This window comes from Typopeltis vanoorti, chromosome 3 (assembly GCF_054136105.1).
Source record: "Typopeltis vanoorti isolate ZY-2024b chromosome 3, IOZ_Tvanoo_1.0, whole genome shotgun sequence".
NCBI lineage: Eukaryota > Metazoa > Arthropoda > Arachnida > Uropygi > Thelyphonidae > Typopeltis > Typopeltis vanoorti.
Window position 1 is genome coordinate 121,509,783 of NC_143551.1, and position 12,516 is coordinate 121,522,298.

Genomic DNA, 12,516 nt, shown 5'->3' on the forward strand with positions numbered 1-12,516 from the left:
TATTAAGAGACTCCAAAGCAGCATTCACACGCTGGAAAGATGGTTTATGGACTGGAGAATTCAAACCAATCCACAGAAGAGCTCAACGATACTGTTCACTAGAAAAAAGCCTAAAATCAAGGAAGATATACATTTACTAGGTGTTAAAGTCCCATGGCAGAATACAGTCAAATATCTTGGAGTAATTCTGGATAAAAAACTACAATTCACCAACCATATAGAACACATAAGTTCAAAGACGTCTAAAGTAATAGCGCAGCTCTACCCCATGATCAACAGAAAAAGTAAATTAGATACTCAGAACAAACTGCTCATATACAAGATGGTAATACGCCCAGTCATAACTTATGCATCTCCTGCGTGGAGTCACACTTCGAAGACAAATATTCAGAAGCTGCAGAGAATACAAAACAAATGTCTAAGAATGAGTTTAGATGCTCCATGGTTTATCGGAAACTCCCAAATCCACAGAGACGTCAGCATTCCCTGCATCACAACTCTTCTTCATGACCTAGCTGAAAAGTTCTTCAATAAGACAATTAATCATCCGAACCCGCTGATCAAGCAAGCTTCAGACTGTAATGAAGCAGATTTCTGCAAATACAAGAGACCCAAGTCAATTCTATGCTCAGCTGAACAGAGTTAACCTCACTGCCCTTTCAGGGCGAGCTTAATGCTCAATAATTCTCCACCCAAAGAACTTTCCTTTTCAGATGGAGGGGAATACGAAAAGCATTTATGCTTCACCCATCAAGTCAGTACCATTATGCGTTATGCGTTAACCTTGTTATCTCATCTTGGTAGTGGTCCTTCTCATAATGCATAGCATTATATACTTCCAAAAAAGGGTGTGCTGTGTATGGGATACTAAGGCAATTGAAGTCATTAGCCTCTATATACAAGTAGTCCAGTCATGAAGATACTTCATGTGCAAACTTTGTTGCTTACACACTTGGATAAAGGATTAAACCAAGAATATAATTTCTTGGTATCTATAAGTTGTAGTTTAACCAAGTGAAAAAAACTTTCAAAAACAAATTTTGTTTAAAAGAGTATAATAACTGTTAACAATTTTGGTGCTGCTCTTACTATGCACAGGGACAAAGACTAAACTAAGTCCTGCAGAAATGGTCAGATATCATGTAATTCACTTTACTATGAATAATGGTTATTTGCATGAGGCCTTTATGATCTCGCTCTTTTTTTTCTGAATACTGTAATTAATATTAAGATTTTTCATGGTTAAATATGCTTTCATTCATAAAAATTAATTAATTTTTTTTTTCTTGATCAGTTAAGAGAACAGAATACCAATTTGTGGAATGCCAAAAGACATAAACTATTTTCTAAGACTACACATGGTGCATATCAAGGCCAGGTTTGTTGATAGTGTTTTTGCAGTTAACTTTGTGCTGTCATGAATATGTTGTTTTGTTTAATAGGTTTCTATGATTATGCAATGTCCTTAATGGAGTTTAATGGCTCATCAAGGAAGAGACCTCTTTTAGTCATTCATACCTAAATACCAATCATATCTCTCCTTAAGCACATTCATTGAAGATTCACCCATAACATCTAACAGTAACCCATTCCACGCACTCATCATGCACCATTGAGAAGAACCTGGACCTCACATGCTTCCTTGCCACAACTTTAGTCATGATGATCCTAAGTTCTATTCCTACCTGCCCTAAACTGAAAACTCTCACTTTTATCTGTATCATAAGATCCATTACTAACTTTTAGGTTTCTTTCATATTCCCTCCTTTTTCTCTAAAACCGTGAAGAGTGCTGCATCCTCTTTCTGACCTCATATGTACAATTCCATAGACCAGTATCATCTTTGTTACTGTCTACTGGATCTTTTAAACTGTTTCCTCATCTCCCCAGAACCCAGGTAATCATATCTGCAGGTGTAGCAGACCATGCTTTAGATTCTATGCATAGAATCAATTAGAGGGGGGGAACAAAAATCAAAAAACAGAAAACATCCTGCTCCATCGCAGCTAGTTTAGAAGTGAAAGACTTTTTTTAGAATATGTAGCTAATCGGAATAAATATGGATGCATCAGACTTCCCAAAGTATAGGAGTTCTCAGAAGATGTCTCTGTGACTGAGATGAATATTGTATATATTACTTTACTATAGTAGAAAAAAACGTTTGTTTTCCTTTCTCGGTGCTGTTGTTATAATGATATGAAATGCTGTTTTAAAATAACATTTCATATCATTATTATATGCAAAATTAACACACGATAAACTCTTACTAGACAGAACTGATAGGATCAAAGGAAATAGGTTGTTTTACTTAAACAGTTTACTAGTGATTTGAATTTCCTTTGGAATAGCATTGATGATATAGACTTGTCATTGAACAGGTAGACTATGATGCTGTTTGATATTGTGAGCAGTGAGCATATTTTTATCAGCATTAAAATAATAATAATTGTATGAAAAGTGATTACTTGTCTGCATTAACTGAATTACATTTTGATGAGATAACTAGATTTTATCTCATTTCAGTCTTTAAGGGATCATCATCATCATCAAATTCCTGCCATGTACCCTCAAGGGGTGTACAGGATATGATAGTACTACATGAAAATATTACATCATTATTAACTTCCTATCTACAATTTTCCTCCAAATCAGTCTGTAACTTGTCAAGACTCCAACATTATCAGATCTTATATTTCTATCGTCTAAGGCACTTTGTACCATATCAATCCACCTATATCTTGGTCTTCCTCTGGGTCCTTTTCCTGCCAACCTGGCAGAGAACACTTGTTTTGCTAATCTTTCCTCTCCCATTCTATTTAAGTGACCATACCACCTGAGATTAGCTCTGCTAACACATTCCTGGATGCTGACAATGTCAAGTTCTTTCCTAATATCCTCATTTTTAATATGATATTGCCATTGATGCCATCTGTTCACGCCTCTAATCTTTCTCAGGACTCTCATATCTGCGGTCTCTAGTCTTTGGTTAAGTGTTTTACTTCTGACCCAGCTCTCAGATCCATAAGTTAAAACTGGTTTGAACACTGTCTTGTATACAGCTAATTTAGTGTTCCGACTAATTTCTTTCTTATTCCATATGAATTTATTCAATTGACTTCCCACCATACCAGCTTTGCTGATTCTGTTGTCTATTTCTATATTTAATTTACCATCTTCAGTAAAAATCGTGCCTAAGTAGCTGAAATGTTTTACTTGTTCCACAGGTTCTCCATTCACAACACAATTGACATTTTCAATGATTCTGCCTATTTTCATTGTCTTTGTCTTTTTATTGCTGACCTTCATACCATATCTATTACAACAGCTATTCAATTTAGTCAGAGAATCTTGCAGACTTGTAGCAGATTTATTTAGAAGTATAACATCATCTGCATAAAGCAAAGAGCTGACATTAACATCTCCAATTTTGATATCAGGTTTAATACCACATTCCTTCATAATGTGATCCATATGGATAATGAATAACAGAGGGGATAATGTACATCCTTGTCTCGCACCAGATTTAACATTAAGCCATCTTTCTGTACTTCCTTCAATTCTAACTGCTGACTTACAACTCAAATAAAGACTAAGTATTGCTTGATATAATGCCCCATTGACACCATATAACTGCAGCGTATTGAATAGCTTCTCTCTTGGCACCTTGTCATATGCCTTTTCCAAATCGACAAAACTTAAATACAGATCTTTGTTATATTCCCATGCTTTCTCGACTATTTGTCGTAAAGTGAAGATCTGATCCTGACAGCCTCTATTTGGCCTGAATCCAGCTTGTTCCTCACCAAGCTTTTCTTCCACAATTCTTCTCAACCGTTTCTCAAGTATACTTACATAGATCTTGCCAGGAACACTCAGTAGGGAAATTCCTCTGTAATTCTCACATTCAGTTTTATTTCCCTTTTTATATATGGGTACTATGAGAGCTCTACTCCAATCATCGGGAATTCGTCCCTCTGTCCAGGCTTTCTGAACTATGCAGTGCAGCCACTGTAAGACTCTTATACCACCATACTTCAGCATTTCTGGTCGAATATCATCTACTCCTGCTGCCTTTCCACATTTTAAGCCTTTGATGGCTTTTTCTACTTCAAGTATGGATATGTATTCCTGACTGCATGCCTGGTCAGTGTTTTTTATCACTGTGCTGTCATAACTGCTTGTTTCATTTAGCAGTTTTTCAAAGTAATTACTCCATACTTCAAGGATATCTTTTTCTCCCATTTTCATGTCACCTTTATCATCTCTAATTCCTTTTACAGCACTCTTTCCTCCATTTCTAAGCTTCTTCAACAACCTCCAGAATATTTTGCCACCTTCTTGATATTTATTTTCTATATTCTTGCCAAAGTCCTCCCATGACTTTTGTTTAGCTAGTTTTACACATTGTTTAGCTTTCTTACATTTGTCTCTGTATTCTGTAAGAGTAAAAGCTGACTTATTTGCCAGGAACTTTTGATATGCTTTCTTCTTTTCCTTCACTGCCTCTTTAACTTCCTGTGTCCACCAGGGAGTTCTGATTTTTTTATCCTTGCACACAACCTCACCACATGCCTCTCTGGCAGAATCAATCAATGTTTTCTTCAGAGTTTGCCACTGAATCTCCAAGGTTTGATTCATGTTCTCAAACTCTTTCATTTTCTTTTCAATAATCTTTCTATATTTTAGTCTACAGTTCACATCTTAGAGCTGCTCAACTTTTATTCGCTTTAAAACTCTCTTACATGTTATTCTTTTCAATATGAAATTCAATTTTATCCTGCTCAAGACTAAATAGTGATCACTTCCAATTTCAAATCCTCTGTACACTCTGGTGTCCTGCACCAGGGAGAAAACATCACTATCAACAATAACATAGTCAATGAGACTTTTCTTATTCCTAGCCTCTTCTCTCCATGTGAATTTGTGCACATTTTTATGTTGGAACATGGTGTTAGTAATAACCAGTCCATGTCCTGAGCAGAAATCCAACAGATATTTGCCATTATTATTAGCTTTGCTCTTTTCTCCAAATTTTCCCAAATTATTTTTGTATGTCTCACAATCATTTCCTACTCTGCTATTTAGATCCCCAACAAGGACCAACTTTTCCTTTTTCATTGTGTCAGTTGCTTTTTCTAAAGCCTCAAAAAATTCCTCCACTTCAACCTTAGTAGAACCTTCTGTGGGACCATAGGCACAAATAAGTCTCATTGTCCAGTTCCCCATTCTCATATTTGCCTACATTACTCTACTTGAGACTGACTGCCATTCAAGAAGATTAGCCTCGTATTTTGTGTTGAATACTATGGCTACTCCTTCTTTTCCTTGATTGTCATTGCCTGAATATAACATTTTGTATTTATTGCTCAGAAAGATCTCACCAGTTTTGGTCTTTTTTGTTTCAGTCACCCCTATTATGTCGATCTGGTACTTATCTAATTCCTCAGCTAGCTCCATTTCTTTGCCATTCAGGCTTCTTACATTGATAGTACCGATCTTTAACTCTGGCGATGTTGAGTTGGGGTTTGTTTTCAGATTTGTTCCAGTAGCTGACTTTTCGCTGTTCGCCCTGGTTCCCTGGCGAAAACAATGGGGGCCTTGTTGTCAAGATGGTAAAAATTAAAAGACCTCAAACTTAAGTCATTCTATTAGAATGAAGGGCAAGAACACTGAATATTTAGAGTACATGCTTGAATTTTTCCTGTCTGCATAATATGAATTGACAGTTTTTTGAATTGAATAAGAGTTTATTAAACAAAAACCTTACTTTGGTTTAACTCAGCTTATATACATGGGATGATATAAGGTGTTAAAGAGACACTTTCAGAAGCTGACAGCTCCTTTGTTTCTGTAGAAGTAGAAAACAAGTTGGAGTGCAGCTCTACCATTACTTCATAGAAGCTTAATCAGTTTTGATTCTAGTATAGCACATCTGGGGAGATGGAAAGCATCTTTGTCTGAGCAGTGAAAAAAGAACCATTGGTAGTGACACATTTTTACTGGACCGCTCAGAGAATGAGAAAAAGTTCATAGTGTTTAATCTACAATTTTCTGTAATTACTAATGGATGTCTGCAAAGCAATCTCAAAACATCTGCATGATTTAGTCATGTATTCAGTACAGTTGATGTATGCTGATTTTATATGGTGAAATAGTCATGAATGCCCCGAAATACTGGTTGTTTCTTGCAGACAAAGTTTTTGCATAGCAGTTTTGACTTGTATCCTACTGAGAACTTTGCTTTCTCTTCTGTAAGTAGAAATGTATGGCAGAAACCATCAAATGAGATAATCAGAAAGCATCCTGTCTACAAAAATGAATTGCTTGAAAGCATTATGTATACTTTGTATTGAATCTATTGATTTATTGAAAAAAAAAAAATTTGGACCTGTTCGATATAAATGTTTCATGCACAATACATATTTCACTTTTTCTTATTAATAAAATTTACACTTTTATTGGAATGATTTTGTCATTTCTGTTAAAATATCCCATGCAGAATCATAGAAATTTAAATAAAGAAATTTTAGATGTAATAGCAATGATATATGCTGATTTTATATGTTGGAATAGTTATGAATGCCAGAAATTTGCACATTGGCGCAAATTTTCCAGTTAAATTAATAAATTATATGAAATCCTGAAAGGTGCATTTGAACATGAAAGTCATGTCATGCAGCTTCATGCTGCAAGGCCTACAAACATTTTTGTATCATATTTCAGAGAGAGAGAGAGTTGTTAATGGTTCAGATGACTTCCATTGTGATATGTAGATTAGTTGTTTCTTTTCGAATGATTGGAAAGGGCATTCAAGGATTCGGTGTTGGCTGTACAACATTAAACTACCTACAGTAAACTGCAATTACAAAATTTTCTTCCCTAAATAATAGGGAAATAAAATTTAGAAAAATAGGTTTATCAAAAAAAAAAAAAAAATGGCAGAAAAAGTGTTGAAGAGATAAGCAGTTGGTAAGTTAGATTTGTTTTACAAAATCTGAAATTTAAGAGCTGCATGAAATTAAATTCAGCTCTTACACATCTTTATATTTACATTTCTTAAGGCCTGATGATAGGCCTTAAGAAATGTAATTTTATAGACCATTTTATAGACCATTCTAAGAAAATTATTACATATTCCTCATGAAATTCATGTATTAACTCAATGTTAGTAAGGTGGCAGTGTCACAGATTTTTTTCTACATCTTTGGGGGCCGTGACACCCCACCTTACTAATACTGGGTTAAATGTGTTGGACTATTATGATATCTTGTATGCCCCTTGAATATATACATGATGCATTATTTAAAAAATATGATGTACACATAAACATATGAACATTCAAGAGTTTGCATATGGAAAATGGCTGTAAATGAAACTCAAACTTTTTTTTAATACAAATTACAAGATCAGTTGATTACTAATAAACCTCTAAGATATGGATTTTTTTAATAGAAGAACCTTTATTATCACCAGTAGCCTTCCTGAAGATGGTATTATCACAAATAGCATCTTCAGGAAGATAGCAAGTACACTAAAAAATGTACACTAAAAGCTCTCTGAAATTCATAACAATTATTTATGAAAACTGTAAAATTATAGTGTGAATTAGTTGACATATTACATCAGATGGTGTGTTAGTCATTTGACATATCAGGCATAAGCTGTTTGTTTTTATAAATTGCTTTTAGATGGTTACCAGCATAATGGAGGTCTGATGTTACATAGGTGTATAAGAAACTTTTAAATATCATGTAGGATAAGGTCCCCTAGTTCATATTTAAGGTGTACCTTGACAGTGTATGACTTCATTTGAGTCCTTCAATGTTTTTAACAGTAGTTTATCTACTAAATACATCATGGAGGTTGATGATCAATTACACAGTGTTCTGCAAAAATGTGAGAAATTGGACTATTTTTATCTATCCTTTTTTGTATTTCAGTTTTGCCCAGGTATTCATTTTTTAGATTTCAAAACTTTTATAGTTCAGTAAAAAAAAAAAAAAAAAATTATACGCCAGGGTATTTTTGAAAGGAGAAGGATTTGGAGCACATCGGAAATTCTGTAGAACCTAAACCAGTTTGAAAGTACTGATATTGACTTGTATTAAAAATTGATATATTACATCTAGAAACTCCACAGATGTAGAGTAAGAAATGCAATCTTTATATTTTACTTCAGAGACTGCACACAAGTTTCTTGAAGAACAATAATTTGTCAGGTTTTTTTCTTCTTCTTCTTCTTCCTTTTTCCCCTCTTTTACCTTGTGGTGTCAAGGGTTTCTACAGACATAGGATACACTGGGAGGCATAGGGCTAACCACCTTATCCTTGGGTACGGTTGCAGTTAAATGAATTTATTTTTTTAAATAGCCATTTTGAAGAAATTGTTGGAACAAAACATTTAAGTTTATTCTTCTTTTTGGTGTCATCATCTATAATCACAGATTCAACTTAATTTTTTAAGGTTGCCATAATTCCTAACTTTTTTTGTGGATGATAAAATGATTTGCCATGAAGTATCTACCAAATGCATTTGAGTGTCTGTACTTGAATACATTTCATATCAGGAATCAGGAGAAATTATTTATTTGTATGAAGTCTAATATAGAAAGACAGGGAAACTAGATCACTATGAGAGGAATAGTGAGAATCCATCCTCAAAAGCATGAAGTTCTACAATGTTCATACAAATATTCTTAACACGTTCGCTGCCATGCTACTTTAGCATAGTCTGTTCCCGTACGCCGAGCAATTTCACTTCTTCAAGGTCAGTACGGTAATCTTGTTGCCGGCGGTAAGCGTCATACGAGTATACTCGTAATTGGCTTGTGCAGAGCGTATACCATCTATGAGAATACACAGCTTTGATGCTAGCTCCACAAGCCAAGCATTTCACTTCTTCAAGGTCGGTACAGTAATCTCGTTGCCGGCGGTAAGCGTCATACGAGTATACTTGTAGCTGGCTTGTGTGGCTGGTTTACCAACTACGAGTATACTCGTAGTTGGCAGCAAACGTATTAATCATGAAGGTGATTATGATGAAAGGATGAATCTAGTTTGGACTTATTACATGTGTACTAGTATGTCTAAGTGTGGCATTAGGTATGAATAGAGATCTGCAAGTTGTCCAGTTATTGTACAGACTGCAGAAGAGACTATACAAAAAAAGCCTGGTGGTAACTTATGTCTATACAAATTCCAGGAGCATCAGGAAAACAAAATGATAAGAATTTGTGACTTTGGTGAATACGTTGAGACCTTATGCATTAGTAATACCTGGTTCTCAGAGGCAGGATATCTGCCTCTGAGATCCAGATATTGAGTATAAAAGGTACGGTATTTTTAGGAAGGATAGACAAAATACAAGAGAAGGAGGCTTGTACTGTGTCCAGTTAAGAGTAGAAAGCTGTGGCTGCAATACTATCAGTAACAGTTTTCCATGCGGTAGTGAGTTTGAGCTGTCTAGTGTGAGGTGGAGTCTAGCAGGATCAAACAGATCCTGCTAGACTAATAGATCTAACAGTGCCTTTATGAAGATAAAGGCACTGTTAATGATAACATAGTGAAACATGTAGAAGGTTCTTTCCATTAAAATTATATGAATAAAATCCCATATCTTAGCGGCATGATGATAATGAATGTCAGTTTTGCTAAACATTCATCACAATATCAAAGAATATTATTAGAGATTAGGGTGTAAGACAAGATAATCTGTTGCATAATTTTACTGGTGACAAATTTTGAAGAGAAGTCATTTAACTTGATAAATGTTCTGGTCACCACAACATATCAAGTTGTGGTGACCAGAGAGGAAACTGGAAACTCAGTTGCAAAAGGTAAAGGTCAGACAAATGTGGACAATAGGCTAAGCCTGTCTAGACTAACTGACTGTGGAATGAGAGTAGTAGAATATGAAAAATTCATAATCATAGAGAAAAGGCTTAGACATAGTTGGTTATTCATAATCGTGCTCATCATCATCATCAAATTCCTGCCATGTACCCTCAAGGCGTGTACAGGATATGATAGTACTACATGAAAAAAATTACATCATTACTAACTTCCTATCTACAATTTTCCTCCAAATCAGTCTGTTACTTGTCAAGACTCCGACATTATAAGATCTTATATTTCTATTGTCTAAGGCACATTTTACTTTATCAATCCAACTATATCTTGGTCTTCCTCTGTGTCGTTTTCCTGCCAACCTGGCAGAGAACTTGTTTTGCTAATCTTTCCTCTCCCATTCTGCTTAGGTGACCATACCACCTGAGATTAGCTCTGCTAACGCATTCCTGGATGCTGACGATATCAAGTTCTTTTATAATATCCTCATTTTTAATATGATATTGCCATTGATGCCATCTGCATACACCTGTAATCTTTCTCAGGTCTCTCATATCTGCAGTCTCTAGTCTTTGGTCAAGTATTTTACTTCTCACCCAGCTCTCAGATCCATAAGTTAAAATTGATAATCATTAATTTGAAGACATTAATTTGAAGACTGTCTTGTATACAGCTAATTTAATGTTCTGACTAATTTCTCTCTTATTCCATGTGAATTTATTCAACTGACTTCCTACCATACCAGCTTTGTTGATTCTGTTGTCTATTTTCATTATTAATTTACCATCTTCACTAAAAATCGTGCCTAAGTAGCTGAAATGTTTTACTTGTTCCACAGGTTCTCCGTTCACAACGCTGTTGACATTTTCAACGATTCTGCCTATTTTCATTGTCTTTGTCTTTTTATTGCTGACCTTCATACCATATCTATTACAACGGTTATTCAATTTAGTCAGAAAATCTTGCAGACTTGTAACGGATTTATTTAGAAGTATAACATCATCCACATAAAGCAAAGTGCTGACATTAACATCTCCAATTTTGATATCATGTTTAATACCACTTTCCTTCATAATGCGATCCATATAGGTAATGAATAACAGAGGGGATAATGTACATCGCTGTCTCACACCAGATTTAACATTAAACCATCTTCCTGTACTTCCTTCAATTCTATTCAATTCTGACTTACAACTCAAATAAAGACTAAGTATTGCTTGATATAATGCCCCCATTGACACCATATAACTGTAGCGTATTGAATAGCTTCTCTCTTGGCACCTTGTCATATGCCTTTTCCAAATCGACAAAACTTAAATACAGATCTTTGTTATATTCCCATGCTTTCTCAACTATTTGTCGTAAAGTGAAGAGCTGATCTTGACAGCCTCTATTTGGCCTGAATCCAGCTTGTTTTTCATCAAGCTTTTCTTCCACAATTCTTTTCAATCGTTTCTCAAGTATACTTGCATAGATCTTGCCAGGAACAGTCAGTAGGGAAATACCTCTGTAATTCTCACATTCAGTTTTATTTCCCTTTTTATATATGGGTACTATGAGAACTCTACTCCAATCATCGGGAATTCATCCCTCTGTCCAGGCTTTCTGAACTATGCAGTGCAGCCACTGTAAGACTTTAATACTACAATACGTCAACATTTCTGGTCGAATATCATCTACTCCTGCTGCCTTTCCACATTTTAAGCCTTTGATGGCTTTTTCTACTTCAAGTATGGATATGTATTCCTGACTGCATGCCTGATCAGTGTTTTTTAACACTATGCTGTCATCACTGCTTGTTTCATTAAGCAGTTTTTCAAAGTAATTACTCCATACTTCAAGGATATCTTTTTCTTCCGTTTTCATGTCAATTTTATCATCTCTAAGCACTCTTTCCTCCATTCCTAAGCTTCTTCAACAACCTCCAGAATATTTTTCCACCTTCTTGATATTTATTTTCTATATTCTTGCCAAAGTCCTCCCATGACTTTTGTTTAGCTAGTTTTACACAGTGTTTCGCTTTCTTAAATTTGTCTCTGTATTCTCTAAGAGCACAAGCTGACTTATTTGCCAGGAACTTTTGATTGCTTTCTTCTTTTCCTTCACTGCCTCTTTAACGTCCTGTGTTCACCATCTAGTCCTGATTTTTCTATCCTTGCAGACAACCTCACCACATGCCTCTCTGGCTGAATCAATCAGGGTTTTCTTCAAGGCTTGCCACTGAATCTCCAAGATTTGATTCCTGTTCTCAAACTCTTTCATTTTTTCTTCAATAATCTTTGTGTATTTTAGTCTACAGTTCCATCAGAGAGCTGCTCAACTTTGATTCTCTTTAAAACTTTCTTACGTGTTATTCTTTTCAATATGAAATTCAATTTTATCCTGCTCAAGACTAAATAGTGATCACTTCCAATTCAAATCCTCTGTACGCTCTGGTGTCCTGCACCTAGGAGAAAACATCACTATCAACAATAACATAGTCAATGAGACTTTTCTTATTCCTTGCCTCTTCTCTCCATGTGGTTATTACTAACACCATGTGAACATGATGTTAGTAATAACCACATGGAGAGAATAGGCAAGGAATCCAACAGGTATTTGCCATTATTATTAGCTTTGCTCTTTTCTCCAAATTTTCCCAAAATATTTTTGTATGTCTCACAATCATTT

At 35.2% G+C, this 12,516-nt stretch overlaps 1 protein-coding gene across 1 annotated transcript in view; it reads left to right on the forward strand.

The window, feature by feature from the left end:
* The window catches only part of LOC150108525 (uncharacterized), a 190,126-nt gene that overhangs the window by 109,269 nt on the left and 68,341 nt on the right, over positions 1 to 12,516 (forward strand). The window contains exon 9 of the mRNA XM_090390479.1: positions 1,295 to 1,378. Coding sequence (XP_090246605.1) covers positions 1,295 to 1,378 — 84 coding nt within the window. The remainder of the gene's footprint in view (positions 1 to 1,294; positions 1,379 to 12,516) is intronic.